This window comes from Diuraphis noxia, unplaced genomic scaffold (assembly GCF_037042655.1).
Source record: "Diuraphis noxia isolate RWA-SAM2 unplaced genomic scaffold, SU_Dnox_SAM2 contig0002, whole genome shotgun sequence".
Taxonomy (NCBI): Eukaryota; Metazoa; Arthropoda; class Insecta; order Hemiptera; family Aphididae; genus Diuraphis; species Diuraphis noxia.
Window position 1 is genome coordinate 82,495,545 of NW_028301712.1, and position 20,297 is coordinate 82,515,841.

The window sequence follows — 20,297 nt, forward strand, 5'->3', positions numbered from 1 at the left end:
TTACTATGGTACAAATGAAACAAAATCTTTAAGTCTGTATTTATTAATATAACATGACAGTTATTTTGAATATTAAATATTTGTAATTATAGTACACACATAATAATATTCAACAATTAACACGGCTTAGGAACTAATATATGTATACATCAAACATATATTATAAATAATATAGTCAACCCAAACACAATTTATTGACTATTAATCAAGAATGCAATAGTAAAAAGTTCAAATAATTTGAACCTAGTTTAGTAATTATTGTCAGCTATATATTTCGTCAATTATTTCAGTGTTGAACAAAAAATGTTATAGTATACACTCAGACTCCATTTTCTTAAATTTCATACAAATTGACCAAACGCAAACAACTAAACAACATTTTACTTTTGCGTTTCTTGATGCTGATTTCTAATTAGATTCCGTATTACACGCCATACGCGTATACGTGACTACACATTATAATATATTGTGCGCTAAGTATACATTTCAACATTTCTATTTCAATATTTCACCCATAAAACTTAAATTATCACAGGACATTATTTCGAAACTATATCTTATTCGATCAGAATAGAGTCTACGTATATATACAGTTTAATCAACAGACAACAGAATCAAAAACGACGGCGATACTCGAACTCGAACATATACAGCATTTTAACCCTAAAACTGGCTAAGACTAACGACTTGTTTTCGTACAGATGCACTTACAAAGAAAAATTCGGAAATCCGTGAAGCCAATGAAACCGTTTCAACCTCTAAACTGACGACTCGTTAGCATACAACTATTCAATTTTCAATCTTAACTAGAATACTGCATGTAATGATAATTGATATGTAAGTGCATTGTGTGTGCAAAATAATATATGCACATATCCAAACGCGTATACCTACCAACTCAGTCATTGAAACAATACAACAAATTCATTTAGAATAAAATTTAAAATAAAATTCTATAAAAAATATTATTTATATTCAACAAAAAGATACCATAATATAATAATTATACTGTGTAGATTAGCTGCTTGCAATAATGTTTTAAAGTAAAAATGTTAATACTATATATTCTATATTACTATAACTGCCTCCAATGATTGGGTGGCATATAATTTTATATACGAGTTTCCTCCCAAAATGTTCATTCTATAAAGTTTATATTATATGGACCATTACTTGATCATATGCATGACACGCAACTCAACTATACAGGGTGATTCTTTTATCAAAAAACACTCAATATTTATTTTTTTTTCAAAATTGTAGATTTACACTGTTCTTGAATTGTTTATTTTTTTTTATATTTTTCACCCTTATATTTATTATATAAACCACTATCAACTTTTGATTTTCAAATGGTAACCTATACTTAAATTTTCATAAATTAATAAAGCTATTTTTTTTATTAATTATTACGTTAAAATTTCGAATTTAGCGCTAGTAGTTTATGAGTTATAGGTATTTAAAGTTTAGATTGGCAGACTGGAGTGGTACGCGGGGTTACCCCGCAAAATGTTTGTCCACTATACTCCGCTTGTCTAAACTTAAAATACTTATAACTCATAAACTGCTCGTCCTAAATTCGATTTTTATGAAACAAAATTTTTAGAAAAAGATTCTGCTTTGGAATATGAAATTAAAAAAAAATGTTTCCATTCAAAAAAGTAAAAAACTTAAAAAATGATAAGGATAAAAAATATTTAAAAATATAATTTTTTAATAAAAGCGTTGGTTTTTTAACAACTTGAAACTATGTAAAAAAATATTTTGAATAAAGTCAATACTTTTTTAAATAATGAGTGTTGTTTGATAAAAGAATCACCCTGTATAGTTGAGTTGCGTGTCATGCATATGATCAAGTAATGGTCCATATAATATAAACTTTATGTCAAACTAGCCATCATATCCAATAAAGTTGCAACCATTCTCGACATAATTCCCTATACGACGACTTTAAATCCCACATCAATTCACTCCATCCAGGAATAGTATGACTAGTGACCACTAAAATAAATAGGATAAAAAAACCCAACATTTAGATGGGAAAACCCAAATCTATCACGAAAAGAAAAGATTATCTTAAACAGACCGAGAATAGGCCACACCAGACTTACCCATCATGGATTCCTTATGGCAAAAGAAGATCACCCTATACGCCAAGCATGCGGTTATCATTGCACTGTGCAACACATAATGACGGAATGCTTACTAAATGACCAAGTTCGCCACACCCTCAACAGTCAACATAACCCAAACCCTGGACACAATACGTCTTGGACCCAACCCGGACCAGAACAAGATAGTCATCAAACTTCTTCAAACAACTAATTTACCTGACTTATATAACATCTTTACATTTGACATCCCTAAAACCGACAACACTCTACTTGCTACATTTGCCGACGATACTGCTATCCTCTCAAGTAATAGTGACATAACTATAGCCGCGAAACACCTTCAAGAACATTTAAATCTTATATATAACTGGGCCAATAACTGGATGATTAGTATAAACGAGAGTAAATCTTCCCAAGTCACTTTCGCTCTACGCCCTGGCATTTGCCCTACCATCAAACTTAAATACAAATTCAATTATGTACGAGTATAACAATCTGAATAATTTGTAACTATTGCTAGTCTAACTATAACTAAACCTGTGCTGCCGAGCTGTATTCTAAAGATCAATAAAAAAAAATAAAAATAAACTTTACTAAAATATACGACGTAAATATAGATTAACACTACTGAGACTAACTGTTTTGAGTTTGGAAGGTAACAAGTAGTATTTCACATGATGGCATTTATATTTAAGGGAAAAATCGCCAAAAATGTATAATTATTTAAAAATCGAAATAATAGGAAAAAAATATTATTATTAATTATCTTTTGTAATATATAACATAATACCTACCTCTATACTATTAAAACAAAATTTTGTATCAAAATATTAATTAACGATTTAAAGCTGTTTATTTATAATCCTGCGATGGTCTCAATACGTATTATGAAATTTTTTAAAGCGCAATTCATTCGCATTTCGCACTTCATGTATAATAATACAATATTGTTATGTTTCTCCCGCGACGTCATAAAATATTATGTATTCAATGGATAGGTTTTTTTTTCAAACGAGTAACAAATAAAACCACACACGGCTATTCGTTTGGTCTATGTGCATATTGCAGCGCTTAAGTATTGCAAAATACTTTTACTTGTATTTATATGCTAAATGTGTGCTATTTTTAATGAAGGGATTTAGCGTGAGAAATTTACATACACAAGAAATAACCGGTTCGCTACCACCCTCCGAGAATGACTGGCCGGGGCAAAAAAAAAAAAAACTTTTGCTATTTCGAAAACGAGGGTAACTTATTATTTATTTATTTAAAAATAAAAAAATAACTAATAATACGTCGTTACTTTTTTTTCTCGGGATTACCGGCCCTTAACAAGTTTAGACTAATGAGAAAGACACGTGACCGACGTAACGCCGCGCAAAGCTTCAAAAGAATAGCATAAAATATATTATATAGTGTACAATATATGTGTATATATATATATATATATATATATGCACGTAAACGCGTGATATGCTGTTTATTTTCAAACGAGCTCGGCTAATCCTCTCTTTATGAAATATTATTGAAAACAGACAAGAACACAATGGCGGGGTACACATTTTTAATGCTCGGCGTGTAGAGCAGCACGACACACCACCATTCGAAGTAATCAAATAACATCAGCTATATATATTTTTGGCGATTCGATCTTTGTGATGCATACAGGCTGTGCGATGTGATATATCCGATCGTCTTGATCCTCAATAGCCAATGATGTCATACAGTGGTGTCTGCCGAATACTCTGCGAAGTTTAGTTGTTTTTAATGAAAATAAAAAACGTATTTTATACCCCTAGTTCAAAGTATAGGCACTTACTTGCAATTACCGACCGCGGCATGTCAACAGTTTTACGCGAGCGATGTAATATAATAGGGTAGGTACATAATATAATATGTCATTATTTGAAAATTAATATCAAATAAAAAGTAATTAGATTTGAAAAATATATATATTATGTTAAGTACAAAAAACAATACGTTTAACAAATATTTTTTTATTATATCGTCGTAAAAAATATAATCTTTATAAATATCATATTATATATTAATAATGAAAATAGGATTGTTTTGCGTGTACAAAATAAAACTCTCCTGCAGGTGTAAGACTTTTAAAGTAGGTACACAAAAAAATATAAATAATATACATAAAACTTTAAAAAATATGCCACCCATCGATTGCAATCATCAGCGACGAGTTAATTATTCAATGATAATAATATATAATATTTATATGATGAATAGTGAACGCGAAACAATAATCATATATATATATATATATAGGTTGGCCGAAATATTATTCGCTGTAATCGCACTTCGACTTGTGACGTTAATATTATTGCTATAATATAAAAATATTTATATAAGTACAAAAAACAATAATGGCTTTGGTTAAGGTCGTTGACTAGAATACGTTTATGATAATAATAATAATAATAATAATAATCATATAAATAGGTAATAATTGACAGTAGTTAAAAATGTCAGAAGACAAAAACTCTGATAAAGTTGTCATATAGGTACGTTACTCGCACGCCACTTATTAATATTAACGAAATGAGCGTAATCGTAAACGGTACGATTGGGAAGAGTGTTATTCAGTACGCCACTTCAGCGCCCCAAGGCCTGTAGGGTTTCATCTGCGCGGAAACGGACGAATCGGATTGGTATTGTTGTTGTTGTTGTTGGTGGTGCTGTTGGTGCATGGCAGCTTCGTGATAGCCCGACGGCGGTTGCGGAGGCGGTTGAACAGGTTGCAAGTTGTGCAATTGGTTGCCGGCACCACCGCCGTGCTGGTGTTGGTGCTGGTAGTCGTCGCGATTGCGGTGGTGGTGCTGCTGCTGTTCGTGTTGTTGCTGCTGTTGGTGATGATGGTGGTGATGGTGATAATCCGCCGGGACGGACGACAGGGTGGTGAGACCGGTTGTGTCCGCTTCCGCGGCTGACTTGATACCGTCTATGGTCGTGGCCGACGTCTCGTAATTATTGTTGTTGTGGCTGGGCGGTGGCGGCGGTGGAGGAAGGGTCAACGGTGGAGGATGCTGTTGTTGTTGTTGTTGGTGCGGCGACGTCGTCGACGGGTAATGGTGCGCCGGCGGAAGTGTAGGCGGTGGCGGCGGTGGCGGCGGCGGCGGTGCCCCGACGTGATGACCGCCGTACCAACTTGGTGGCGGTGGCGGGCCGTTGAGGTGTCCCGGAGTGGCCGGCGACTTGGCCGCGTACTCGCGCTGCGCCGCAAAGTACTGCAAATGCGACAGTAACCGTTCGCGCAGTGGATCCCGGCCGTTCATGCCCTCCACCGACTCCAAGTATCTGGCCACCTCAGTGGCACATTCCCTGAACCCGATGTTATGGTAGTCCATCGCGTACTTGGACGGATCGTAGGCCAACGTGTCCAGACCTGCGTGTGAAAAAAAAACAAATCATATTATTAGTTATATTATGTTTAAATTATTGTGTTTTGTATTGTTATACATTAATATTATATAATAGTTACGTAATTACGATGGTATTTAATTTGGAAATTTTCATTTTATCATTTCTTGGGAATCCTCGGAAAAGATTTAGGTAATTTTCGGATATATTTACCAAAGCTTTTTTGCGATAGTTATTAGAGAATTTAAATTATTACTCTTCACCTACTATGATGATGAGTGCCTATTTATACCGCGTTAAATAATAGCTCTGCTCATAAATGACTATAAATTATTACATTTCGCGGTTTACAATAATATACAACCACCTAAAAAAACTCGGTCAAACCTCCCACCACTATACTTTTAATATACATAACGTTTAATTGAGTGTGAACGATCAATTTTTATACGCGTACGGATCATCATCACTGCAGGCTTGTGGTAATATTGCATAATATTATCATTTGTACGCGGTTTTCGGAAACTGAACCCTTTTGGACATCTCACTAATACTGTCCTCCCAGCATTGTATAATGATACAACCAAAGTGTTAAATTAACCCATAAACTTATTGAATTGCCGAAACCGTTCGAAAACTATTTTGAATATTTCATTTTCTACAAGCCTAATATATATAATTATTGTAAAACGACTGTCATCGCGCAATAGCTGGTACTCGCCACGACATCGTTTCGCGGCTCATTTATACGGGTTTCAGCGTTATAATGGTATAAATGGTATAATAAAAATAATAACAAACACAGTATAAATCGTCGTGTGTTCGGCGGTGGTGTTTGCGTATAAATATAATATTATAAACGCGCGCGCGGGGGCCGCCGTACTATCTATAAAGCGCGACCGATGCTCGTCAAAACGGCAGTGGTTGGTGGCGAATCGTGGGAAAAGGGTGGCGCCGATTCGCGACCGACGAGGGGCAGCTGACACGGAATCACGTTCTCACGGTAACATTTATATGTGTATAATCTGTCCGTTTCACCGCCCCCTCGGCAAGATATCGCGATTTAATTTTGGTCGACAAATCAAAAAAGACAAAACAAATACAAGCAAGTGCAGGGTTAACTATATATATTTATATTATATTATATAAACAAGCCAAATCCGCGATAAAAGTCAGAATTCACACGGTCTAAAACGCACCCGCGGTCGCGAGCGAGCGTAAAACACGGAAGATGACAAGATCATTAGTGAATGAAAAAAAAAAAGTATATTTTCGCGTGATAATAATATAAAAAAACTAATCATCACCATCTATATAATATAATGTCTATATATAGCGTATATTGACTCGCATTATACCCGACGAAGAATCTTATGCACGCGTATTACGTATAATAATAATATTTAATATATTTAATGGTGCATTTAATTTTTTTTTTTTTTTTATGAAGGGACATTTTTTTAGCGTATACCATCCATGGGCTTTCTGCGTACCATATAGGCTGTGAAACGCTGTCTTAGAAGCTATTACTGTGTATATATTTAACAGTTCGTATAGTCTGTTCTACACTCATCGTCAGTCAGTCGTCGATGTGGTTGTTTATTGCCTAGTATAGTACTATATAGTGAGAGGCAGTAGCTGGGCAATGATGTTATCAACGTAAAAATATAAACAAATAAGTAATTACTGTAACTTCGGGGGGTTGCAGTCCACTAGCCCACCGCCTATAGATATGCCACTGCGTTGACCTATATATATATATATATATTGTATACATATATACAATAGGTACTATCTAGATCGGTATATTAATGAACGAAACTTGCAACGGTTTAAATCTGCTATAGTCGTCAAAATATAACACTAACTATAAGCGCGTACACACGAAAACGAGCTGGTTTTTCGTGAAAATAAAATATCATTAAAACACTGTTGTCTATGGTCACGACGTGTGACACCGTCATCGTCGCGTATTATAGTTTTTAATATGGTGATACAATTTATTATTACGGTTGTACGCCGCGCGTGTTCCACTACGGCGGGCACTTGTCACCGAGGGACAGGATGTCGAGTTAATAGACTATAATATGCACCTATATAATATATATACATGTACACCGTATACCACTACCACGGTCCTAACTCTTAGCCGGTGTTGAGTAGTTATGCTTGTACACCTTTTGTATAGTATAATTTTATGCCACTGCGACGGGAAGTCGACGAGAGGCAGGTGTACATGCGACGAAGACATCCGCGGACTGTTGAAATATTATAAATAATTTATAACGTTCTAGCGCAACATCATCGTCGTATAAATGGGATATTATGCTACCGGAAAATCTATCGGAAACGAACAACATAATAACGTATCTAAAGTCACCATAATATACGATTATATTAAAATTTTAAACACCTGTACACGACACGAACCACTTGACACCATAATAATGATTATAATATATTTTTAAAAGCTGATGACGAAATAAATATTTTTTTCTATGATTGCATATGAGTATATAATATGTAATATAGTTGACCAAACCCATCGAGCTTGGTTGAATAGATAGACTTAAATAGTTTAAAAAAAAAAAAAAATAGAAATAGAAAACTAAAAAACCAACGTGTCCTACTAAAAATGTGAGTTGAACTTATATATCAGTGGTCTCAAACACGCGTCCCGCGAACCTTTTCGATATGGCCCACAACAATAGTTCAAACAATTTAAATATTTATCATTACTATATTATTGAACGATAAAATGCGTATGTTTTTTTTATTTTAAACTTTTATTTTAACATCAATAATTATCAATATAATATTATTTGACATTCGTATTTCAAAATCCCTCGTTACTGATATTATAATTTATTTTTATAATTCGTAGGTAATAATCGCAACGTGCTAAAAATAATAGGATTAGATATTGCAGGGATGATTTATAACCATTTGTGTGTGAGTACATGTAGGTATACAGTGTAGGTACTTAGTCTGTGCGTAACTCACAGATCGTAAATATCTATATAAATTTCACAGAAAGGTCTAAGAACAAAAAAAAATTTGCCCACGAAACATTGACGTGTTTGATGTAAATAATATAACGATAAATATATATAGCCGAGTACGCTGCAGGTAATTAGGGAGTTTGAGATCACTGAATTATATGTTTATTACTATAATGTATAACTTTGATGCGCATACTAATAATTATTCTTAAATCTATATTATTCGTTAAGTGCGAATGACTTACCTTTTGCGTGAATCATTTTTAAATGGTCGACTGTGAGTTGTAAGATTTCGGCCTTTTCCAATTTGGCCGAACCCTGTTTTTCGTACGCCGTGGGCACAAGCCGTCTGAGTTCGGACAAGCTGGTGTTAATGCGGTCGCGACGTCTCTTCTCGATGATGCCCCGTCGTTTCTTCCGGGTGAGCATGTGGGGAGTGTCTGTACCGTCTCCGGGAGAAGAACAACTATGGGAGATTAACAAAAAAAATCAAGCGTAAGTAAACACCAATTTCAAAGTCAAGGTCGATAAATTTGGGATTATTATTTTTTTAACACGATATTTGTGTAGAGGCAAAAATCTCAGATTATAATATAATAAAGTCAAATTTGAAAGTAAATGAAAATCGTCGTTATTTTAACGGTAAGCCCGTTCCAAAGCGTAATATTCGTCGGGTTCATCGATGCGCGTGAATTGTTGTCGAGGAGTGGCCGTCCTTCCGGACTTCCGTTGCCGAGGACTTATAACAGGGGTTTGAGGGCTCGTATTATCAGGGGGTCGCTATAATACTATATTTGGCGTACTTACTGGTCTTTGCTGGATTCCTCGGAAAATGCGTCGTCGCAATCATCGCTCTCGTTGAAATGCCTTTTGACGCCTTGATGGTGGTGCCGAGAAGTCGGCGGCGGCGCGGGCATCGAACTCCACGGTCCGTAGCCCCAGTGAGGGGGCTCGGTGGCCGTCGTGGTCGGCGGCTGATGCGGTGCGACGGATTCGGGGTGGTGAGCCGGGCCGCCCCCGCGGGGCACAACCATACGCCACAGGTTGACGGCGGCCGGGTCACAGTAGCCCAAGTAATCGTTGGGCCGTGGGTCCGGATACGCGACGGCCGCGGCGGCTGCGACGGACCGCAGGTCATGGTGGTGGTGATTGTGGTTAGCCACTTTGACGGTCGAGTTCAAAAAATACGAAGAAAAATAAAACTGCCCAGTTAACAGGACTGTGAGTAGGGGTCACGTGCTTAGGCCCCCTGTTTGCGGTTTTATCTTTAAGGAAACGGTATCGTCGCGGACCACTTGTTGTCGTGTGTATATATTATATTATACTAAATACGCGGGCGAACGTGTGCGCGACGTGTACGACGTGAGCCGAACGACTGCCGTGGCGCGTGGACGACCGGCGGCCGTACGTCGGGCGAACGCCGTCCGGACGCCCCACGCCGCGACGGCGGCCGCCCCCCACCACCGACGGAAAAAACGTCGGAAACCGGAAGGGCGTCCCTTCTACACTCACTCGCGGTACAGCCATCCGGTTCCGAGTGCGCGCGCTCGCGTGTGTGTGCGTGTGTACGGTAATAACATTATACGCGCACACGCACGCGACACCGCGACGTTATCGCGGCAAGCGTGTGCGTCGTATGCGCGTATTTGTATAAACGGTCCACACGTCGTCTTCGCCGTCGCCGCCGCCGTTATTGCGCGGCCGGACAAAACGTCCGACGACGTCCGTCGTGCGGCGATGTAATAAGTGTGCAAATCGGCGGGCACGTGATCAGCTCGGCCACTTATTATTTATTATTAGGTGTGAAGTACTGATGTGTGTGTGTGTGTGTGTGTGTGTGTGTGTGTGTGTGTGTGTGAGTGTGTGCGCGGTGGCCGGCGCACTCGTTATTATTATATTATTATGATTGTTGTAAACAGTCTCGTGGCGCTTTTTATAATATTATATTAATATCATTTCATGTATATACCATCACCTACGGGTGGTACTGAATGACGTGTTGTTGATGTTGCGGTTGTTGTTATTGTTAGGTATCGTTGTTGTTGTTGTGCCATTAAATGTCATCATTGTCGCTGCAGTGTAACACGTGCTGGCTAATGATTATTGTTTTCGATTTTTACGATTTTTACGATTTATAATATTATTATAATTGACGCACGATTCGCAAACCTGCAGTTGCACTTGCACTGAGATTTGCGTGCGATTCAAAATATATAACAATTAATTCGGAGCAAGTGCATTTGATACATCGATTTATTACGAAAAACATTTTAAAAGTGCTCAATGGTGATCATATTATGTGCACAACAAGGTTAATTCAAATGCGCTATAAAAAATATGAAATTAATAATACCTGCAATAAGCCAGCAGTCCAATGGTATATATGTGAGTAGGTTACATTAAATATTCTGAGCCTATCTCTTTACCTTATCTTTTGGACAATAGCTAAGTTAGCAAAAATATTATAGGTATGTACACCTATTATTATTATCCTGAAGAGTGGATGTATTCTTGAGATATTTTGTCCTTTTTTACCATGATTGGGTGTCATTCTTTTGGAGCTGTTGTCTCGACAATAATGAATGGAAAGCTCCATTTGTCGTCATCCTAATCCCACAATATTAGTTTTTGAAATTCGACAATAATGTGCGCAATATGTTTCAGTTGTTGGCATATTCGGTTTATTTTGAAGTTGGAGTTTTGTTGATGATTATTTATTTGGTGATGACTTTAATGGACCTTCATTCATAAGTCATAACCTACAAAATAATTGTATTAATAATTTATTATATTATTACAATAGATAATATAATTTCATATTGTAATACTATGGTTAAAAAAGTTATGTTTTTTACAATACTACAACAATATATCGATGTATACTTATATAATCTGAACATTCTAGATTAAATTCAATATACAGGTACCTACATAAAAGTTAATTTAAAAAAAAAATCATGTTTAGATACACCTACTACTTAGTGCAACGTACCTACATAAGTACATATAGGTAACATAATAGTTGATGGTATAAATAATTCACTCTCGCTTTATCAAATTGTAGTAATTGTATATACACATCGTTCGTTATAATTTATATCGGTAACGATAACAAATGCTTTTACCGTTGCTCGCATGATGTGTATACTGTTAACGCCGTACCTATACCACGTCCAATATATACTTAGCGGATATCGTTGAAACAAAAATGCAACATAACGCAATTACATATAATAAACATCACTGCAAAGTGGTTCTTACAGCGGCTACCCCACGCAGCCATATTATAATTTAAAAATACGTATACATACAAGTATAGGATAAAGTATATGGTATAACATATATAGTAGTATATACTTTATCGCACTACGTTAGCCTATTATCGGCATAACACTCTGTTGCACCTGTGAATTCATTTCGGTCCGCTGACCATCACACGGTACAAGTATATACGTTCATCGTAGTGAGCGTTTGTAATGTCCCGGCGATAGTGCGCAACAATTAACGCTAATTATTGCACATCCTTTTATATAATAATATATACTAAACCATAAATGTTATTATATACTTATATATGTGATGTTCATCGTGGCTGAATTGAAATTTTTGTCGTATTTTTCGAAGTTATAGAGTGGTTTCGAGTAGTGGGTTTTCAAATTCAGCGGTAAACACGCCCACGCATAAAATGTACAATACAAGTAAAAGTTGAGACGACATCGTGAAAAGTTTTTGAGTTTCGTATAATAAGATGTGTACGATATGGTATGATGGAATGAGCGGGGAGTTGGAGTTGCGACCGATGTGTATCATAGGGTTTAAATAATACCGCGGTGCACACAAATTGGCTACCATGTCTACAGGTAAACAAACCTTTAGAAGAAACGGATTACGTTCGTTTTCACTTAAAAATATTTTTAGTGTTTCCCAGTGGTTTCCAAGCTTAGTTTTTAATTTTCATAACGTTTAAATGTTTTAAAAATTACAATTATAATAATAAATTAAATATTTGTCGTAAACATAATATTATTATAGGAAAAAGTGATTCAGTAGATACATATATAAATGAAAATTCAATATTTTCTCCGTAGCTTTGGGCAGAAAAAAGTTCAAGTTCACCAAGAACCATACCAACGCTTGCGAATCTTTTCATTCGAAATTAAACCAATTTTTTGATTCTTCTCGTCCAAATTGAAATACATTTTTAGAAGTTTTAACATTCAATCTGATATTATAATATTGATAAAAAGTAGTCTAGAAAAACGACGGAAACCCTGAAAACCAATAAACAATAATTATACAATTAAAAAGTATGTTAACACATTAATATAAAAACAGAAAAAACTTAATTAATATGTGATTATGATATTATGTTTTTAGTTTTTTACAGTTAAATTTTTTTATATAACCTGAAATTTTCACTGTGGCATATAACTTTAGAAACCACTCATAATAATTAACCATTGATGAAAAGGTAACACGAATTGCATCCTGGATGCGATTCGTTCAAAAAGGTTCGTTTACCTGTTTTGGTACGCGATTTGTGGGAACCCAGATAATATGTACTTACACTTCATCCTACGCAAGCACTGTTTGGATTCGATCTCTTTCGTCAAAGACTTTCAATCGTACCGTGGAAATTTTAAGTATATAATATATACACCTATATGGTTCCGCCTCGACAATCAAATACGCATTGTGCAGTGTGACCAGTGTACCGATCTATATTATTTACAAAATCTAATTTGAAATATTAAAATTTACAATCGTCAATCGGCTATAATAATAACAGGTAACTCATATGGCGATATCGAAGTCGATTAAAAATGTGGGCATCCCTTTCAAAATGCCACTAAAAATCTGTCACTTTTTTATCTAAACATTATCGAGGAGCATATATATACAAATTATAATTTTACGTCCTTTTTAATGGATGAGTTGTAATTTATAGTTTTTTTTCGAGTATGACCTATATATGTTAGATGGTACTGACCATTGGTATATTATCATATTTATAATAATCATATCCTGCAGTTATAAATTTTATGTTTTAGATAACATTATCCAGTGGGCAGTAATAATTTAATTTTGTACACAATCATTCATCTAACACTATTGTGCCTTTTAATTGAATATTTATGTGAAATATTGAAATGTATTTCTATAATTTTGATGAACTTTAATCGGCTTAAATGTCCGTCATTACTCATTTGACTTATGACAGTGTGTCACTTTAGCCAAACAATGTCCGTATTATAATATCCATAATAATACCAAGTTCGCAACACATTTGTATAATAATATATTTGTAACGGTCACCAAGCTTTGATAATTTATATTACTTGGCAATACATGACGTTCACCGCCTATATAATATATTTATATACGATCGTTCGGTTATATGATATTATGTTGTTTGTATCAGTCCAATATTATTGGATATGACTTTGTCTTTGTTATTAAACAATATCGTTTTTATATGATTCCTTATAAACCACACTTAAACTTATTTATTTAAAAATAGGGACTTTTTCCATAAACTTGTTGTCATTGCGTATATTATTATTGTCTACGCATAATTATATTAGAGCAATACTTACCAGTTACCATATTAATATTTTCTAGTATAAAAATATAAAATTTAAAGTATCTCTAAAAAATATAAACTTACAGACCATCTCCGCACAGATTGCTCAGAATAGTTTTTTGTATATTATATTCAATGATATTCCATTTATATCATTGAATTCAAATGTATGCATCCATTACGGTGACTTAGGCATAAGCGTAAATATTATTTGTAATTTGGTAGGGGGGGGATGGACATTTTTCGTATATTATTATGTGTTGTAAGATGTTAAGGTTTTTTGGGGGTAGGCTATACAACGATAACAAATAAGGGACTACAAAAGAAACAAAGGTTAGTAAGGAGAGCAAAGAGACTTTGAATTTAACTATTGTGATAGAAAAGAGATGGGGCATTAATTGAATCAACAAAAAACTTATTCAAAAATTATAATTTTTGCGAACACTATCCTTTCAGCTAAAATGCTCAAACCAATGTAGTGAAAAACACATCGGAATAATCATTATACCATGTTCAACACTTAGGAAATAGCCCACAAAACAATAGGAAGCTCGTTTTAATTTAGAGCTGGAGGCAATGTGTACAGTGTGTAAATCCCATAATACCGAACAATATTCAAAATTTTAATGCACCAAGGAACCTTTCAGAGGTGTTGTAAAATACAACTTTGATGCGACCAGGCTTTCTTAAAACGCCTATAATATTAAAATGGTTTGCAGCATATAGACTCGACGTGTGAGTATAAGTCGATATAGTAAGTGTTAAGATAATAGTATATTAATATTTAATTATTTTAATTATTAAATTGGCTCTTACTAAACTACATACGTATAGTGTTACACAACATTAGTATAGGCATATTAACTATTAAATGATATGCGATAGTATATCTACTTTTTATGAATATATAATCAATAAATCAATTTTGTAGACATATGAGTTATGACTGTTATGAGTATATAGGTAACTCGTGAAAATTGTACAGTGTCGGCAGGGAACATTACATATATTTAAATATTTAATGCAAGAATGATAGGTACAATATTAAATCTCAAAATTAATTATAAATTTGGTTTAAAAGTTTATCTAGTCGAACAAAGTTATTATTAATACAACTGCAATTTAATCATTTTCAAATTGAAACATCTAAAACAAAATCTAAAAAAAACTTAAAATTTTATCCATAAAAGTGAGTTAAGTCATAATACCTATAGATATACTTTAAAATTTTAAAGGTTAAACATATAATATAAATTAATTTCATCTTGTAATATAGTATACACTATACACTACAAAAGTAAATACTTTTTTCAGAATGTTTTTGAATATTGTCAATATATTTTATATTCTAATTAGTAATTGCTAGTTAGTTATACCTGCAGTATATCTGGTCACCTATATAATTTCTAATTATTTTGAAACGTTTTGCTACTACGAGTTAATATATCGCTTTACTTATTCATCTATATGAATTTATTTACTATTTTTTTTTCAATGTTTAAAATAAATAATAATATTATTGAAAAAGAAAAAAACACGTTATATTATCCCGATTAGAATCTTACACAAAACATAAAAGCAAGAATTTAATGAATATTAAAATATTTACGATTTTTGTGTGAGTCTAAACATATTTTTGAATTAATAATTGATTAATAACACATTTATGCAATACTTAAAATAATAATTAATAAATCACTATAACTAGGTATAATGTTTTTTTTAATGGTATGATGTCAAAAGATTTAGTTACGTTAGAATGTAACCATATTAAATATTTAATTCGAAATTATTTTCCCCGGGTAGTATGGTGGTTTATATTAAATTATATCACTTACGTATTATTTGATATTCCTTCCTGCTATATATACTATATAGTATAAGTAAAATTATAAATTGTTTTAAATTAACCTAACCAAACTTAAAGGTACACTGTTTATACGACGCCAACGTAATGTTTGATTGCTAGTTTATATATTAATTTTATAAAAAAAATGACTACAGTGTTATTATGTGGAATGTAAAAATCAGAAATTCTCATATTGATTATATAAACTGTATAACTCAAGAAATACTATATTTATTTGTTCAATATTGTAACAAAAAGAAACTATTGTCTATTACAGCAAGTTAGGACGCTATATAAATTTATAGCTTGAGAAAGTATTATACCATATTCATATTAAGACGTACAATGCACTTGTAAATTAATTAAAATTAATTGTAATTGAAGGCTTTATATAAATGGTATTATTTATACTACAGAGCTATACCGCTATTTGAGTAAATGTTTTCAAATTTTTAAAAATTTACTTTAAAATATAAAAATAACTGTACAATATTAATGTTAATTATACGTCTATTAGTATTATGCCATTAAATACGCATTAGTTGTGATGTATTTTATTTATTACTCAAACATTGTCTTGCTAAAAGGATTTTTAATTACTTAATAATTTGAATGAAATACGTAATTTAATAGTAATAATTAACAATTGGGGCATGGGCATGACATATTATAATCGTAGACCGTATAGTATAATATATTTTATAACCTAACCAAACCAATCCTTTTGACCTTTCGTGTATGGTTTGTTTAATAAATTATGGTTGCATTTACGTTTATGAAAATAAACTTGTGTATGATGTTAAAATTGCATTACCTAACACACACACATACATATATATATATATATATATATATATATATATATATAATATAGAACATATGAAAGAAAATTAGATTTTAATTAAATTTCCTAGTGGTATATTTACTATTCATGAAACAATTATTTATCTTTAATATTTTTTTTCGCGTTATATCTTGTCAACAAAACATTTAATTTATTATGATTTAATTTAACCTACAGGATTAACTTATTTTGAACAATATACTATATTATCAAACTGCAGTGGCTTGCAGATAAATTAAAAGCCGTCCGACGACGACGACGGTGCATGTTTAATTCGTTTTGTTTTAAAAATTATCCCGTTCATCGAATGTTGAGCACCACGAATGACGATACTATACTTATTATAATATTATACAGTATAATTATTATGAGCGCGTGTCTTGCGGTTTAACCACGTGCAGCTGAGTCGATTTCTGCGCGTGCCGAGTGTCTGCCTATTTGTACAGCTCCTCGCCATCGTCTAAAACGCGTGTCGCCTCGATCACACATTATCATCGAATTCAAATCTAATAATTTTTTTTTTAATATAATAATATTAATAATTATTTGAGATGCAAAAAATCACTCGTCTGCATAACAATGAGCATAATAAGCATAATGAGCATAATAAGCATACGATAATATTAAATATACGATAATATTTATATAAACATTTCACTCGTACACTTACACGATATATAGACCTATAGACTATAACAATGGGCCAAGGCCGTAAATTTGGGGTGATGGGGGTACCGACCCCCCCCCCCCCAAAAAAAAAAAAAAATTTCAAAGTAGAAACATTTTAGCAGCGAATATAATTAATTAACTATAAATTGTATTAAAGGATTATTGTAAAAACGAAAAGTGCTTAGTATCTATGTTTAAAAAAAAGTTGGACACCCCCTTCCTGAAATTTTTTTCCAGTTACGGCCTTGAAATAGGCTCATTGGCGCAACTAGGGGGGTGCAAAAGGGTGTTTAGCACCCCCAAGTTCTAATTTAGCACCCCTTGATATTTTAGATCTAACTATTATAATTATAATGAAATAACATCAATTTTATGTTTTTAATAGTATAGCACCCCACGTTTTAGAGGTCTAGTTGCGCCTATGAATAGGCTTACCTATTACAACTTAATGTAGGCTCTAAAATTGTATGCACTAGTCTGCCACTATAGATAATTTTAAAGTGAATAATATTATGCTATAGTACACTGTTAACAAATTTATTTTACATAACTTGTATTACACAGTACATACACTACTTATCAAATGTGGGCATTAACTAGTTAGGTACCTAATAAGTTAAATAAAGTTAAAAAGTTAAAAAAAATTTAACTTAACTACTTTTATTGGCGGTTGAAATAACTTGGCTTTTTTTCATTTGATTTAAAAATAGGTAATCCAGCAAATTAAAAAACATTTAAAATTTTTCAATTATACGTAAATATTAATATAAAATAAATATAATTCAATAATACGATAACACAAACATTTCTGTTTTTTTTCTTGATAAAATAATTTCGTACATTTATTTTATTATAGATTACTAAAAGTTTATCCACTTTTTTAAACCGAGTTAAGTCAATATTATTTTCCATATTAACTGTTAACTTATCGAGTTAAATTTATAATTTGTTAACTTTTACGTTTTAATTTAACGATTATGACGTATTTATGCCAACCCTTAACAACTTAACTTAATTTGAGTAAAATTAATTGCATTAACTTGCCCACCTTTGCTATCTACTATAATCTATGTTTATTGGTATAATTAATCATATTAATGCATGCATGCCAATAATATTTTCGAAAAATCTAACAAATTTACAATAGGTACTATTGAGTACGACAATGCTATAAACCAGTGGTTTTCAACCTGTGCGTCACGGCTCCCTGGGGCGTCGTTGATTATGATCAAGAGAGATGCGTTCGAAATTAAAACTAATTTAAATTTAAATTGTAAAAACATAAATTTCAACAAAAAAAAAATTCCTATTATTAATAATTAAAACAATTGAATAAAGTTAGATTAAAATGATTGAATAATGTACATTTATTTATTTTAAATGTTCGTATGGGAGACCTATATTTTAATTCAAACTCTAAAGGAGCCGTGGACCCAAAAAGGTTGACAATGACTGCTATAAACAGTAGTGTAGTGGGACGTATACGCGGGTATACGCGCGGCGTATACCCACTTCTCTGTTTTTCTGTAAGTTTGTATACTTCTAGAATAACACACGATACGAGTGAAATACGCGTTGGGTATGCATTTATTCTATAAACCAATTTGATAAATAATTTTTAATTAATAAATAAAAATTTCGAGGACACCTTATCGAGTTGACGGTTTCCATAATGAAACAGTTGCTTATCCTGCTAATCATGTTATAGGTGCTTAAATAAATACCAAATTTAACAACAGCGACTTCAAAGAAAGTAATATAGATTTTATTTTATAATTTAATATTTTTCCCATAATAATTTATAAATATCTTTTAAAACCTATATGGACTTACGGACTTCAACTCTGGTTATAAATGTTTTAATGATGGTAAACATGTAAAAATTTGAAAGAACAACACTCAAAATAATAGTATTATGCACCTGCGTGTTGTATACCTATACACGACTATGCACGTGCATATATAGTATCAATGCGTGTACACCTATGTATAGCTGCGGTGTCTATTGGCGACCGAAAAAGGCTTTTTATTGTGTACATCACATCATTACATCACATATAGGCACACGTCGGGCACGCGACTGTAATATGCGCGAGGTGAATCAGGTATAGACTTAACAATATAGGTATGAAACGCACAATACACACTCACACTGTTCTATCTACTCGTTACATGCGTAACACGGTGAACAATACGAGCAATCGCAAGTACAACATTTTTATGCGTGTGTGTGCACAGGAGATTAAGTCCGATGTTTGTAATTATATAATGGGCGTGCGGACGCGGCGGCGGGTGGATGGGTAAAAGTGGCGATATATATAAGGGTAAACGTCGCGAAGGGGTGTGTGAGAGTAGTTCCGGACTCGATTTCCCACGAACTCTTCGCCGACGGAGAGAGACCGCTTTCGGGAGGGGGAGAGACCGTTCCCGTGGCGCGGGCTATAGCCGCACACACATGCACACGTACACGCGTGTACATCGCACACACGCACAAAACCATTGTGTTCGATCGCCGCCGCCTACGGTCACACGCCAAAACCACCCCATCGACCTAACATCATACAGTGCGCGCGTATATATACCGGCGACGATAATATAACTATATAAGTGTGTATATATATATATGTACATGCATATTAATATTATATATTGAATAATATAACTCCGCAAACACCAGACATATTTAGCCGAGAACCGATCCCCTCGGCGGTTATCATCGCACCGCACACGACACGATTGACGACGATGTATATATTATATATATATATATATATATATATATATTATTTATGTGGATACGGTGATGGTCGTCGAGTGCTACAGTTTTCATCCGAGAAAGGGGTTTGCCAGCTAGGGAATA

At 33.6% G+C, this 20,297-nt stretch overlaps 1 protein-coding gene across 3 annotated transcripts in view; it reads left to right on the forward strand.

The window, feature by feature from the left end:
* Syn2 (Syntrophin-like 2) overlaps positions 1-20,297 on the forward strand; it is a 48,905-nt gene that overhangs the window by 13,746 nt on the left and 14,862 nt on the right. The window contains exon 1 of one of the 3 annotated variants that reach the window (XM_089218784.1): positions 8,725-8,986. The exons of the other annotated variants lie outside the window; for them this stretch is intronic. Coding sequence (XP_089074910.1) covers positions 8,865-8,986 — 122 coding nt within the window. The 5' untranslated portion in view covers positions 8,725-8,864. Of the gene's footprint in view, positions 1-8,724; positions 8,987-20,297 lie in introns of those variants that run through there. 3 annotated transcript variants of the gene reach the window in all.